General features: G+C 35.1%; 1 protein-coding gene across 1 annotated transcript in view; it reads left to right on the top strand.

The window, feature by feature from the left end:
- The first annotated feature begins 6582 nt into the window (after positions 1-6582).
- The window catches only part of LOC103152552 (nuclear GTPase SLIP-GC-like), a 13719-nt gene continuing 4239 nt past the window's right edge, over positions 6583-16062 (top strand). Inside the window, exons 1-18 of the mRNA XM_007573049.2 lie at positions 6583-6687; positions 6757-6843; positions 6909-7135; positions 7856-7916; positions 8014-8095; positions 8359-8471; positions 8624-8668; positions 8792-8827; positions 9035-9059; positions 9155-9241; positions 9938-10031; positions 10993-11206; positions 11341-11556; positions 12360-12566; positions 12663-12838; positions 13161-13254; positions 13330-13411; positions 13784-13905. Coding sequence (XP_007573111.1) covers positions 8029-8095; positions 8359-8471; positions 8624-8668; positions 8792-8827; positions 9035-9059; positions 9155-9241; positions 9938-10031; positions 10993-11206; positions 11341-11556; positions 12360-12566; positions 12663-12838; positions 13161-13254; positions 13330-13411; positions 13784-13905 — 1578 coding nt within the window. The 5' untranslated portion in view covers positions 6583-6687; positions 6757-6843; positions 6909-7135; positions 7856-7916; positions 8014-8028. The remainder of the gene's footprint in view (positions 6688-6756; positions 6844-6908; positions 7136-7855; positions 7917-8013; positions 8096-8358; positions 8472-8623; positions 8669-8791; positions 8828-9034; positions 9060-9154; positions 9242-9937; positions 10032-10992; positions 11207-11340; positions 11557-12359; positions 12567-12662; positions 12839-13160; positions 13255-13329; positions 13412-13783; positions 13906-16062) is intronic.

Raw genomic sequence — 16062 nt, 5'->3', positions numbered from 1 at the left:
GAAAAAGTCCAAGATCATCATCATCATGCCACAAAGCTCAAGAGATTGAGAAGTTTATCAGAATATGGCTCAAAGTGTAGCTATGCTAATGAATGTGTATTTTTTTAGCATGAGATATTTAAAAACAAATGTATTTCTTTTTTGTGTTTAATGTTAGGTTAAACGGTATTTATCTTTATTAGCCTTTTTATTATGCTCTATAGTTAATTTCAAGTAAGGCCACAAATATCCAGCAATTTTTCACTCAAAAGCAGATGTTCATATCCTTTCACTAAGTACAGTTGTTCTTGTTGAATTAAAATATTTTCAGTTCAGAAAAACTGAGAACATTTAATAAAAAAAGTTAACAGATTGAGCACATTTTGTTTTTTAATAAGACAACTCTCTAAGAGCCTACTTGGACCTACAATATTTAGTTTTGTCTTTTTAACTTTATTTTTATTAAAATGCTGCATGCATCATGAGTCACTGATTGTGCGAAGAGAAAATAATGGTCTGGTGATAAAGCAACCAATGCATGCAGGTATTGAAGCTTATATTAACTAACTGATTATGATCTGCTACAATAATATCACAGCACAGCTCTGCTGTTTGTGGGATATTATGTGCTCAAATTCCTGTCCTGGTCAAGTTGACCGAGCCAAGAATTAGGATTCATAACTGAAACTGTTGAAAGTAACCAAAATCATTAGTTATGGGAGCAGGCGGTGCCGTAATATTGTTGTGCAGTTTAAGTGTGGCTTAAATCTATATAAATGCAGGTAATCAGAATGTATTCCAGATCTGACTGAGCTCTTCTACGCATTTTTTCTGTTTGGATTTCCGAAGATATCTTTGCATTTTATTAAAGTTTGGTTGATTCTAACTTGCTGGCTTGCCTTTGATTTCTCACATCACGAACCTACCCTAATCCTAACCCACCTGGAATTTGTCGTAATAATGTCGCTCAAATTATATGAGATGGCAATTTTGTAGGTGTTGAGCAGAAACATAACATTTCTGTGGTGGATTTGTGTTTCAAATTGATAATAACGTTTCATTTCCTGATGCAGGTATGTAATCAATACACATGCATCAGGATATAAATACTGTTGGGAAACCAGAATGCTCCAAAAACTCTGGAGTGTCTGAGAGTCTTTCAAATTTCTCAGAGTCATGCAAAAATTTCTAAACCATGGGTATTTCTGTTGAAACAAAATCATATTTATATCATAACTTTACATTAAGAGTGCTGTAATTCTGTCACTTTCAAACATAATATGAAAGCTGGCAAAGGTTAAAAATTCCAAGTTGAAAAACGTTTGTACTTTTTCGCCTACGGAGCCACTCCCAAACAAAGGGTTTTGTCGTTCCTACGTCTCCTCCTGGCTGATGCATGATGAGCATTGACTGAATATAATATCATGTAGTCGTTCCCATTGGTCGCTGCCATGATTTTTAATGACTTATTGTTTGAGCCTGCTATTTCACATGTGATTTTAATTTATTTTCTTATTCAATGGAAACACCTGAATTGTGACATTGCGTTTTTTCAGCATCATAAGAATATAGAGAAACATTTGCACACATTCGTAAAGGAAATGCAGTTTCTGTTTCAATCCTGTGATCAGATGAAACGGAAGTGAGGCAGGCTAGATTTCCCCAAAATATGTCAATCTCTTTATTCACTTAATTTGCCTGAAGTGGCCAGGCAAACAAACCAAGCTTTACTATAGACGGAGGTAAAAGAGTCTTTCATATGAACCTCGTTTGGTTTGCAAATGAGGTTAAAAAAGACTTAAACAAAGGAGCTGATTTTAGAGGGAGAGGGGGAAGCTGTTGGAGAGAAGATGCTGTTTTTATCACATATGAGTTATATTACATAAAAGCAAAATGATTAAAAACTGACTGTCATAACAGGAAAAGAAAATTACTATCCTTTTAAATAAAATGAATAATTTATCAGTATTAGTCTCAGGCATGCAGAATAAAAATATGTTTTTAGATGTAGCTGAGCTCACAGTGGAACAAAAACTTGAGGATGTGTTTACAAAAAGCATCTAAAGCAGATAAAGTTTTAGGGACAAAGCAAATAATAAAAACTGCTGTTATGTAAAAAGCTGTTGTGCAAGTGATGACACTTTAAAACTTCATGTGACAACACCTTGAAGAGCCATGAAGGGAAGTGATCTGGTCAGCTTTTTAATGGGCTTTATTTTACAGTGACATTACACTGATGTAATGAAACTCCTAGGGTTGTCTATATCCCCATTTTGTGGACCGGGGCAAAAAAAATATATGATCCCTAGGAGGGTACAACAGAAAATAATTGAGAAACACTGTGACATTGTAAGCTGTAAAACCTACATTATTTGAAAGGATATAAAACCAACACTCTCACTTTCTCTCCTGAGAGGGAAACTGAGAGCGTAATACAGCACATTTCAGCAACAAGGCAGCTCAAAGTGCTTTACATCATAAAAAAACACAAATATAAAGTCATAAATAACAGATCCCTGATAACTTTATAATCAAATGTTATTATGCATGTTTCAAGTTTGTTTGTTTCAGGTTTTATTGATGTTTCAATCTTGTAATTATTTCCTATTTTGAGCATTTCAACAAGTTGGCTACAACTTCCCCAGATAGTATTTAGTAAAGATATGTCTCCAATCATGTTTTAACATTTTTAAATTTAATTGCATTAATTATGACTGATTTCTGACTCTTCTGTCTTTTTCGTCACTTTTTTTACAGATTCAATTCACTAATTATTATCAGTATCATCACACATCCCAAAACATGTTTAGTGTTAACTCCATGCACCGTCACCATTCCTGTATTCCTCTGTTATCTCAGTGTGCTACTCACTGCATGCTAGTTTATGTGTAGGCTATCCTCACTCACTCACTCACTCACAAACTGCAGTCTTCCACAGACTGAGGAAGAGGTCAGCTAATCTGACCTCTTCCTCAATCTGTGGAAGATTAAGGAAGAGGTCAATGAGAGAGACGTGTCCCTGGGTCACGTCTAGTGGTGTTTGCCTTTGTTCTTGCAACTCTTAAGGGCAAAACCCATCACGTGTCCACTCTCTTCTCTCCGACTCCCTTCAGCTGAAATTGCCAAATTTATAAACTCAGACTGAAGGGGAGGTGCGAGCAAAGAAGGACTGATGGAATGGAGTAGCTCAATGACCTTCAAGGAAATCAATCAAAGGCCCATCGACGTCCATAAAAATTGGTTAAGTTCTGAGAGTCTCTGGTTGGGCATCAGTCAACCAAGCGTTGCCCGTTACACCAGACGGTCAGTTCATCCCTGGCCTCAAACATGCTAACCTTAAACTTCTAGATTTATAGATGAAGCTGGGCATAATGCTACCTGTTTCAACACATTCAGTGTGTGCAGAACAGTGTTGCATTATGTCCTCAGCTGGACTGGATACAGGGACATTGACTCATATCTGAGATTTATGAGTAAAATTAACAGTGGGTCGTTTACCATTTCCACCACACCGGGTGAAACTGATACAGGCAGAGACGAGCCTTACAACAGTAAATCTCTTTGCTCAAACTCACAATATGACCAAGAGGAGAGCCAGTATAGGAAACATGATGTTACTCTGGTCTGTGAATGTCAAACGTACAACAGAAATAAGAATGTCAGGCAGTAACCATGTTAGGATTTGTTTTATCCTTCCATACAAGTTGTTATGTTATGAAACAGTGCCAGCTATTAATTCATGTTAGATTAAAAACCACCTAGGCAGGTTTTTCTCACTGTTTTCCTTTGAAGTTTTATGGTTTCGTTATCGAAAAGAAATGTACGTTATATATTCACCACTTCCTTTGAATTTTTTGGGTGGGGTTTTTTCAAAGTATCACTATCACTTTTGTTTCACTATCAAGGCTGATAGTGAAACGAAACAAACCAAGCGAAATGATTCACAGTTTTGGTAGCGTGCCAACAGAGAGGAATGGTTTCTCTGTTTGATGTTGATGTGATCTTTCAAACTGACCTCTTACCGTGCCATAAAGTTTATCACATGCAGAGGCTGAAACGAAAGAGAAAGGAGACGATGAACTAAGGAACATGCAGAGGCTGAAACGAAAGAGAAAGGAGACAATGAACTAAGGAAATACAATTGTGGAAACTCTGAAGATAAATTTACAAAAATAAATGCATTAAATAAACAAAATGTATAGAAATGCTCAATTCAAGATAATTATAAAATCCAAAATAACAATATTGTCAATAAGATTATAGAACTTGCCAAACTCTTAAAAGCTTAAATGGAAATAAAACATTCAAATATAATTGGCTCATGGAATTCTTTCTAATATTGCAAAAAACTATCACATGTAAAAGTTAAACCATAAAGCATTGCTTTTACAATAAAAACATCCAAACTCTCAGCTTCCAACAGATCTTCAGGAAGGCTGCTCCAAAGCTGAGGGGTAAGAAAAATATGCTTAATTATGTTTTAGTGCTCAATTTAAAGCTGTAGTAATTTTTACAATAATCAGTTTTTGTATCAGTATTTGTTCAAACTGTCACCATGTTGTGAAAGCATATGCAACAGATAATGTGTGAAAAACATTAAGCTCGTAGTGGGTGATTTCAACATTCGCATGGACAAATTCAGCAAGACTCTGACACGCGACTTTTATTATTTGTTGGACGATTTTGGAATGCAGCAATATGTTGACTTTTCTACACACAGCCAAGGTCACATTCTGGATCTTGTCTGCTGCTCTGCTTTAACGCTTTCAAGCTGTACAGCATTAGAAATGCCCATCTGTGACCACAAACTAATTTCATTTACAGTCACTTTACCACTATTCAGTCTAGTTTCATCTTCTTCCAAACGTCAGTAGCTCTGGTACATCTGACAAAATCACAGCAATATACACAGATGTTGTGGTCTGACTACAACAATGCATGGGAAAGACATTCTGCAGAGCAAAACATCCCTTTGGCTGGATGTTGGTTTTTCCTCAATTGTTTTGGTGAATTTCTCTACACAGAATCAAAATGTTCACTACTATTATTTCCACCTCCAAGTAGCAGTTTCTCCTTCCTTCCCACACGCTGTAAATATGTTTGGACATGCATCAAGTCTCTGCTGCTTGATAACTGGCATAACTTGGCGGAGTACGGCGACGACAGGCGCTTAAATTCCGTAATAAAAGTGTGTTTTGTTTTTGTTTCTTATGTTTTTTTATGTTTTTTTATGTTTTTATCTTTTCTTTTCATCTATTTATTAATGTCACATACTGTTTTTATTTCTTCTTTAATTATGTAAAGCACTTTGAAATGCCTTGCTGCTGAAATGTGCTACACAAATAAAATTTGATTGATTGATTGATAACTTATGTCATGTCCGTAAAATTTAAATTTAATGAATGAGGAATTCCTTGTAGAACTAAAAGTCATCACCCCATTGTTTGGGTCATTACACACAAATCTCTCAATATTATACATTTCTTCACAATTCTTTCCCAAATATTTTGCACAAAGGTTGATACTACCCCACCTTCTCTTTTCTTACTGTGATTTCTTATCGCTGTATACACTTGGATTATAAAATCTAGTTGAGGCTTAAACCAAATTTCTGGAATGTATGAATGAAGTTGAGAAGATTGACTTCTCTCCTTTCTTAATGTTAAGATATAGTTGAGCTGCTTCCACAATTATATTATTTTTTTTTTCAGTTTTCATTTCTTTTTGGGCAGTGCTTTTTATTATCTCTACCATGAATAAAACAAATTCTTCCTTCATTGTGAGTACAGTGTGATCTTTGTTCTTGTTACATCCCTGACAAACAGAACTCCAAACTTCGACAGAGAGCCCAGTCATGCCATCGATCCAACAGACGCACCGCAACAGTCCCTCTGCCTTGGGACTTTCTCAAAATATTCATTTATTCTTGTTTTTTTGAGGAATGAACTATCAACTAAACTAGTTTGTACTAATTGCTTTGAGAAATTCACTTGTCAGTTTTAATTCTGGTTGTGACTCATCTTGACAAGTCCCAACAGGAAACAGATATACGTTATGGGGGTGGTTCTGATGGCGTGACAGAGAGTGATCAAGAACACTGTTTATAGTGCCAAGTAATAAGCAGGTGAAGAAATGAAAGAGATTAAAACATCAAACAATTTAAATAAATGAGGGAGGAGTGAGGAATAATGAAATAACAACTAAGCATTTTGGAATTGAAATAACAAATAGGATTATCAATAAAATAGTAGGACTTACCAAACTATTAAAAACATAAATAGCAGTAAAAGATAGGTATTAGAAAACTTGATAATGTTGCAAAGAACTCAAATAAAAATTTTATTGAAAAATCTTAAAATATAAGAAATAGTTATAGACTTAATCTTGAACCCAAACTGAATAAATGTGTCTCTAAATGTATGGACTTAGTAAAAATTAAGAACTTGTCTTGAAATGTTTTTGTTTTTATCTTTTATTGATTTATTTATTTTTTTTATTTTTAGACCAGATAATTAAAATTTGTGTCCATCTTTCTGTGGTATGTTGGTGCGGATCCACCTTTAAGGTGAGTGGTGGGCGGCACCAACGTACCCTTTAAAGCCAGGTGTGTGGAGTGCGCACTCACATACAATTGTTTTGAGCTGTGGAAGTGGCGTTGTGAGCTTGTGTGAGCCTGTCTTTCCTCGAGCATCAAGTAATGGTCTTCAGGTTAGTTTTGTGATTTTCCTTCTGTTGGATTTTAGATTAGTTTGGTGATTGTGCTTCATTTGGGTTCAGGATTGAGGTTGTGCTGGTGCTCCCGTTTTGCTCTCTGGGAGTGCGTGTGATCAGGCACGCGTCGTGGGCGTGGAGCTCTTAACCGAGGTAGGTGGGTCCATTGTCAGCTTGTTGAGCTCGGTGCCATAGTTCACCTTAAATTTTATTTTTAGATCCTGAGGTGTTCGGGACTTGGCGGTGGACTGTTGTGTGGTTTTCCCTCTCCCTCCTCCTGCCGCTTACTGGTGCGCGCACCTGGCCTAATTGTCCGTGGCGCAAGGGGAGCACGGCCACGCCAACGCCGTTGTTTTGTCTTTACTTTTGCTTCATGCCTTTTCAGCTGGGTGTCATTTACCCAATTGATTTATTCTTTATTTTGGCCAGGGTTCAACCGTTTATGGTGAGTCCCCCTATTTTTCAGTACGTTTATTTACAATTTGTATTTTTTTCTTCTTTTCTTTGTTTGCATGTAGGTTTAATTTGTCAATTGCTTGCATGATTTGGTTTGTTTAGTTTGTTCAGTGCTTTGCTGGTCTTGCTTTTCGTTTATTTGCTTTGCATGTTTGGTTGGGTTGCAGTGTTTTTTTTTTTTTGTTTGTTTTTTTTTGTTTTCTGCATGGTTCTTTTTGTTAATTGGGTTTGAAAACGACTTGCTGCTGAAGAGCTGATGTGCAGTATGTATTTTGTGAAGTTTGTAAACTGTCTTTAACACGTATATTCTATTGTTGTAGGCCTATTTTAAACTTTTGGAAAAAATTATTAAATTATTTTTTAAAACATTATGATCCACCTCTTTGTTGTCCCGACCTGGCGTGGCCTTTATGTAGATATTAGAAGTTGAATAGTCCTGGGGCCAAGATCTCAGGTGGTAATACTTTAAAATGTAATAGTAGACACCGCAATTGCCGCATTTCATACAGTTTTAATATCTGCTAGAATATTTCTGAACCAATTGAATTGGCTAAACTCAGTTTGTTTTGCAGTGTGGACACCTCTAGCTGTTTTCTATTGCCGCTCCTCTTTTTGTCAACCAAACCACACCTTCCTGTTTCTCATTTCCTTGCTGTCCACTATTTTGAATGTCAAACTTTGAAGAATCAACTTTCCTTTTGTGAAACAGCTTTGAGACAATTTTTCTCTTCTTCATCTGAAGCCTGAAGCCATAATTTCATTCATTCTAGGTGAGTTTCTTTTTAATCAAATTTAAAAATTTAAATGCCTATGTGAAACAATACATACATAAAATATATCATTATGATTTTATGATTTATCTTCCAGTCTCTGTTCTTGGTCATGGATGACTTTGTTTGTGACACGCTAGCCCAGGCTGGTCTGAGTGACTTGATTAAAGTATTTAAAGGTACCGAATTACACTGTTACTTTTGTCATCATAGGATAATGTTACAAGAAAGTTAAAAATACATTGATTCACAAATGCCTGTTAAATATATTACAATAATAATGTTTTGAACTCAAAGATAAATGTGACCATGAATATGTTCTTGTAGTAAAAGTCACTTTATTCTGCTTTTTAAGGACACATAGCGCCTCCCAGAGGACAAAGGGACAAACTGTTCAATTATTGGCATGACTGATTTCTAATGAGATGTTCTTTGATTACAGATGAAGGGATTGATAGAGAAAGTTTTGATATGCTTCAGGATGCAGACATCGAAAAGTTGATTCCAAAAATGGGACCAAGGTTAAAATTCAAAAATTTATTCCGACGGTTAAAGGTATGTCCTGTGCTTTTAAAAAGGTTTTTGATATGAAAACTTTCACTAGTGTGGATATATGCTTTTACATATTATTATTATTATTATTATTATTGATAAAATATTCCATTAATAATAGACTGAACAGATTTGGAAAAATGTTTTATCACTAGGCAGAACAAACCCCAAATGAGAGCCCAAATCATTTTCCAACACATGTAAGTCAAACATATTCTTATTTTAGTTTAAAGTGAAGTATTTTATCCTAACATCTGTGATATGGCTACTTGGCTTTAGTGTTCAATTAAAAAAGCTTTTTACCAAGGTTATTTTATTTGTAGGGTCACCAGAAAGGTGAAGCAACTGATGTGACTGAGGTATATATTTGTGTGTGTATTATAAGATCATAAATGTGTATTGTGATTTTGTTGTATAGCTTTGTTTGTCTATTTGGAAAATGTATAATCAGTACAATCAGTTTAATTAAAATGCCACAGCAATAAAATAAACATTTTGAACTTTTAAGTTATTTTATAATGGAAAAGCATTTTTAAGTTTAGTCAAACTTTTCTATTCATCTTCAGGTTTTACGTTCTACAAGTGGCACAGGTGAGAAATACAAGATCTTAGTCAAAATCTTTTCATGTACATTGACATAAAAAAAACGGCTAATAAATCAATACGAGTAACTTTTTGTTTTTTAGAACAAGGAAAACGAAAATCTGGCCAACAGTTGGACAGCAAAGGACAACCAGCAGCAAAAAGGAAGTGTGAGACGAATTCTTCAACAGGTATTTCTTCTTATACACATTGCACCAACATAAAAATAATATTGGTATAGTTAAATTATAGCTCAACTTTTCATGTCTTTTTTATTGTGGGTTATCAATAATTCTATTGCATCAGTTTTTTCACATTGATTGACATGACAGATGTTTTACATTTTATATGATTTATTAATACTTTTACGTATCAAGGTATTATGAATGATCAAAAATAAAAGTTGATGAGATAAAATGAAACACTTTTTAATGAAAATAACAGATTATATTTCTAATTAAATCAATCAAGTCAAATTTTTTTGTATCATGCATTTCAACATCCAGGCAGCTCAAATTTTGTCTTAAAAACGGAAAAATACAAATTCATATAACACTCGGTCAACAATAGAAAAATTATATTTTAAGTGCTAATGTTGTTTATCAAAAATATTGATATTTCATTTATATTGTTTCAAACAAAAATTTAAGTCTAGATTTTTGGCTGTTTTATGATTTTCCTAAAGTTTGTTCCAGATTTATGGTGCATAGAAGCTGAATGCTGTTTCTAATTGAAAAATGTGACATTTTAGCAACAGTGAATATTTGTATACTAAATATTTTTCATTTTGTTTCATACATAACAGCACATATGTCACAATGAGTCTGTAGATTAAGAAATTCTAAAAAATGCAATTTTTTATATTGTACTTATATTTTTATTTATAGAAAGAGAAGCAAAGATATTAAGTGAAGTGAGAGAGATTATGGGGGACATCTATGCCAAGTTACAAGATGACGGTGATCTCAATAAGTTCTTGAAGTAAGTAGATTTTAAGATGGAAATAAACTAAAAGATTAAAAACATTCCTGAAAATCTAGAGATGCAATTTTACAGAGTATTATTATTAGTTATTACGAGTTGGCCATAACTAGAACTCTAAAAGATGTTGACTGTGTAATTACTTGAACTTGAGTGGCCTAAGCGGCAAAACTAACAAAAATATTTTGATAAGTTTTTCGTAGAGCCACATTTTGGCAAATGGTGTAAAAATAATTATTTATACACTGGTCAAAAAAATAAAGGGAACACTCAAATAACACATCCTAGATCTGAATGAATGAAATATTCTCATTGAATACTTTGTTCTGTACAAAGTTGAATGTGCTGACAACAAAATCACACAAAAATCATCAATGGAAATCAAATTTATTAACCAATGGAGGCCTGGATTTGGAGCCACACACAAAATTAAAGTGAAATGTTCCCTTTATTTTTTATTTTTTTTTGAGCAGTGTGTATATATACACAAACATCTGCATGGACATAAAACAGACTAGGATTAAACATGCAACTAAGTTGTCACTGTCTTAAGTCATCACAAATGGCTGAAATAATTAAAATATTATTTTGTTGGATTATTGAGTGCTCAGCTCATAGTGGGGGAACAGGAAGTCTATCATGCTTCACTGCATAGTGACACACTATAGGCTAAGTTATGTAAGAACTTGTAATGACAAGAATGACTAAATTTTATTGCAAATGAGAATCTAAATAGACATGGAAGTCATTAATATCTATACATAATGTGGATACATTTAGAAGAGATGCTTTCAGTCGCTGAATCACACAACCAATGAAGGAAGCTAAATATATTAACATGTATTCAGAATCTATTTAATGTCACATACATAATGTATTAACTTTTACTAATATGCCATCTTTGGATTTATTATTGTTCTATATCATACTGACATCTAAAATTTATTTTTGCTCTTAACAGGAATGAAATCACTAAACTGAGCACAGACAAGAGGGAGATGGTTGGTGTCTTTGGTAAAACTGGAGCTGGAAAGAGTTCTTTGATTAATGCTGTTATTGGTCAAGCAAACCTTCTGCCCATTGGAGATCTCAACGCTTGTACCTCAGTCATGATTAAAGTCGAAGCAAACATGGAAGACAAATATGAGGCAGAGATTGAGTTTATCACTAAAGAGGTAAACAGGACTATAAAAAAAGGATTTATCCTTATTTGAGTATCCAGTGTGTGTTGCACACACTGGATACTCAAACATCTTTGGTTAAACAAAAGCCAAACCAAACTGAACAAATATTGTTTCTGCTTTTGTAGGGATGGCAAGATGAGATGTGGTCAATGTGGCAATATCTTTGTGATCATATGGATCAAGAAAACGATGATGAAGATGATGATTATGAAAACAAGTTGTCAGCACATTATGGGAAGGACAGGAAACAAACAAAACCAGATGAATTTATGGATCCCAAAAACTTCAGAGAGATCCCAGAGTTTCTTCAATCCAAAACAAAAACCTTGACCTTTCACTCAGTAAGGGAGATATATTCTGCTTGTAACACTGTGTTTCATATGAACATATAATAGATCTTAGTACTATCAAATATAATATATTAAATAAAAATAATAGTCTCTTTTTGTTTATTTCCCACATAGCCTAATATATTATTATTTTTATTTCTATGATAATTTTTCACAAATTAAACTTATGGAGCACCCAGGCACTTGGAGCCCTCTGCACAGTGCATCATGCATATGGACAGAGTGACGACACTGCAAGTTACCATGAGATAGTCGGAACATACATAAAGCAAGAGCTTTGCTTTTTGGCTTCTTTCTCCATTACATTAAGGGAGACAAAGCTGAAGCTGCCAACACAACCATAAAATCTTCAACAAACAAAACAGATAAATTAAGGTTCCCAAACTGGACACATACCACTTCATGATTATGCCTTCAGATTTTGTCCAAGAAAATCTCAAATGAAGACAAGTGGCAGTCCTGGTGTAGTCCAACATACATTGGGGAACATTTTTGACACCACGCCAAGGTGGCAAGCAGGGTTCTTGCTTTGAGCACATAAAATTTTACACCTACCCACATAAGATCCTCCACAAAATTCTCCAGGGATTGTTATCCTTCTCCAGATGCACTAAACACATGTTGATTGCACAACCAAATTCCCACAAGACATTTGGTGATTCTCAGTCAAATTATTTATCCTCATTTGAGTATGCAGTGTGTGTTACACACAAGAAACCAAACTGAACAAATATGGTTTGTTCAGTTTGTTTTCTTTTGCAAAGAAATCATAAACATCATGTTTTTTGTTTCAGGCTGAAATGCTCTCTGAAGGAATTGCCAAGTACACAAAAAATGATCCAAACCAAGGAGAAGGCAAAAAGCTTAAGAGGTTGTATTGGCCTTTAGTGAAGTGTGTGACTGTCAAAGTGCCAAACATTCCTCTTCTTCAGCATGTTACTCTGGTGGACCTTCCTGGAAATGGAGACCGTAACAAGAGCAGAGATCAAATGTGGAAGGAGGTAAATTTTTGTAGAAAATTGTGATGAGTGAAACTTGTAACATGTTAGCACTTTACTTAAAAACTACTTGCAATTAAACAATATGTGAAATTTCAGATTGTTGGAAAATGTTCCACCGTTTGGATTGTGGCTGACATCACCCGACCAGCATCGGAAAAACAAAGCTGGCAGATTCTGAAAAGGACTGCTAGTCTCATGGGAAACGGTGGCGAGTGCCAGAACATTCACTTTATCTGCACCAAGTCTGACGTTTTTGAAGATTTTCAACAACAGTAAGTGAAGAAAGTTGCTAAAATTGACCACAATAAAGTTTCATATTTGCGCTTTTGCCTTGTAGCAAGAAGGTCCAGAGTTTGACCTGGGGTACTTTATGTATGGAGTTTGCCTGTGCGTGTGTGGGTTCTCTCTGGGAACTCTGGCATCCTCCCACCACCCCAAAACATGACTGTTAGCTGAAATTAGTTTCTCCAAACTGCTCTTAGAGTGTTAGTGTGCACACATAGTTGTTTGTCCCATGTGTCTCTGTATTGAAGTTCCCAAACGTAAATGTCCATGTACATGTCCATTTCCATACAATAATATTTTATCTTTCAGCACAGCAGAGGACCGTCTGAACCTCATACTTGACAGAAACATGAAGACCAAGCTAGCAGTCAAAGAGGAATTCAAAAAGCTACACAATGTGAAGGTGAGCCAAGTTTATAGAAAATAAAACATTGTCCATATCTAGAATAAAACTTAATAATCAATCAATTTTCTACAGAAACACTTCAGTGAAGATAATTTTGAAGTGTTCACAGTGAGCTCTAAGGAGTTTCTGGTAGGAGAACTGAAAGAACACTCTGGTATGTTCAATCCTCTTGAAAATCTGATTTAATACCAATTAAATCCAAATGTATGCGCTGAAACACATGTAGCACCATTCTCATTAATAGAGGTTGTGCACAAGGTATGACAAATTTAACAAGTTATAAACTAATGAAAGAATCTTAATTCACTGACAAGTTTTTAGGTGTGAAGGAGTCATTTTGGTGCTGGAGTGAAACCTTTGAACTTTTGGCATCAAATAGACTTTTTCAACTTGGAATTTGTTTTCTTGTGTGCATAAATGAAGTATATCAATGACCATTGCCAGCTTTCACATTATGTTTGAAAACTACAGAATTACAGCAATCTTAATGTAAAGTCATGATATAAATATGATTTTGTTTCTACAGAAATACCCAAGCTTCAGAAAGTTTTGCAAGATCTGAATGACTGTCACTCAGAGACGTTAAACTATGTTTCTGGAGCTCATGGGATCCTCTCTTTGATTCATGGGGCCAGCAAAAGAAAAGAGGTAAGAATAACAAGTTAAATGTTTTTACTGTATTCAGCTGTTGGAGCTGATGCAAGAAAATTGTAATTCTGCACAAACAGATTTTATTCATTTATAACTGAATTCAGAGAAATTTAAAGATAATAAGTCAGTTAGCTTAACATTTGTTGTATCTAGAACACTGAGGTCTACTTGAAATGTGACCACTGAAATTACAATAACACTTAATTTGTAAGGAAAACTACATGTGTTATGTAGATTGACCTGCTAATTAGGCTTCGAAATGGCATTCAATGAATATATTCATAAACGGAACAAAGATTTCCAACAACTGATTTCCCTTAACCCTTTCATGCATAGTGGTCACTGCAGTGGACGGCTATGCTTGGATTTTGTGTTTCTTGTTAATTTTTATGTTATAAATGCACACACTTTTAAAGTGGACATTAGTGCATCAAGCAATACATTGCCAACTACTGTCCATTGATTGCAAGTGCAAGAAATTATTTGTTAAATCCTACATGGCGAGCAGATGGAAAAGTATCAGACAAACTCAGGAATATCCAGTCCCTCCTCCTACTGTGGAGAACTCTTGCAGGTAAAAAAAAATATGGTGACATCAAGAAACCCCTAAAGACTAATACTACTGATGTACACTGAACAAAAATATAAATGTCAAATATTTTTGCCATGTTGAATTAACTGTAAATGAGCATTTGCTGATATTTTATTGTACAAAAGTAACATTTCTCTTGATTTATGTATATTTTTTAATCCAGTTTGCTGTCAGTGAGCATTACTCAGTGAGTTATTTTTTTACTCAGTGCATGGGTGGGGCATGTCCAGTGGGTGATCAGACAAAAATGAGCAACAGCTTTACAATCCTTGGACTGGGGACAATAAAAGGCCACCCCAAAATGCCAAATTTTGTCAGAAGTCATAATGCCTCAGATGTTGCAAGTTATGTAGGAGCGTGTCATTGGCATACTGGATGCAGGGATGTCCATCAGAGCAGTAGCTGCACACCTCAGTGCCCAGAGGACACAGGTAAATTGTGTCAATCTGTGTGAAACATTTATCACACTACTGCAAATCAACCTCGTCAGTCATGTATGACCATTCCAGCACAAGATCGCCACATCAGGCTCATCCATCTGTGGGATTGGCCAAGGCCAGTGACACACACAGCTGATGAGACTACTGGTCTACACAACAGATGCATCACACCTCAGACTGTCCTTAATCGCCTACAAGAAGACAACTTGCGCACACTGCAAGTTCCTCAAGCTGACCCACATCATGTTCAAAGGACTGTCGATCCACTACAATGTTATCAATGCTGATATGAAGACCAGTAATTACTGAAATATAGTTTGAGTTTCTCTATATGTTGCGTAAATGATCAAATGATCAGAAAACTCTTGTTCTTGACATGGTGCGTTTATATTTTTGTTCAGTGAATTTTCCAAATAACTATATATTTGGAGAAAATTACAACTGATCACCTGTCCACTAAAGTGGATGTCATGCATCAGTGGCAATATTTTGACAGGTATTAATATCAATACTGACTATAAATCTACAGTATACACCATTTCCAGCCAGTATTTTGACTGCAAATAAAGTGAGACATTTTAGTTAACTTTCAGTCTATTGTTGCCATGAAGTAAAGTTTTTATTTACTGTCCAATGATAGCAGTTGTGACAGCGGAGATGAAGATAAGAAATCTGTGATCACTGAGGTAAATCAAGATTTTGAGAGACATGAAATAACTGAATTCAGTTATTTGCAGCATTTAACGGAATACAAACCTGTATGCATTCTAATAAAAGAAAATAAATCTGGCCTTAACAGAACTTGGATCGAAGACATTTCCAGTAATATGGAATCATGTCATATCTCAGATACCTGAGGTCAAGAATGTATTTATCAGAGCCAAGTCTTCACCTTGACATAATACTCAGCGTTTTTTTTTACTTGAATAAGTTGAATCTTTTACATTTCTAGACATCTGTAGCTTTTGTGCTAGTAAGGGTTCCATCCAGACAGTGGCATCCCCATTGAAACAGACTAGTATCTAAGGCAGCGGTGTCCAAAGTTGGTCCTTGATGTCCAGCATCCTGCATGTTCTGGTTCTGTCTGTTGGTAGTAACTTCCTCTTCAGCAGATCTCCTGAG

The sequence above is a fragment of the Poecilia formosa genome, unplaced genomic scaffold (genome assembly GCF_000485575.1).
Source record: "Poecilia formosa unplaced genomic scaffold, Poecilia_formosa-5.1.2 Scaffold317, whole genome shotgun sequence".
Taxonomy (NCBI): Eukaryota; Metazoa; Chordata; class Actinopteri; order Cyprinodontiformes; family Poeciliidae; genus Poecilia; species Poecilia formosa.
This window is presented reverse-complemented; position numbering and strand designations above follow the sequence as displayed.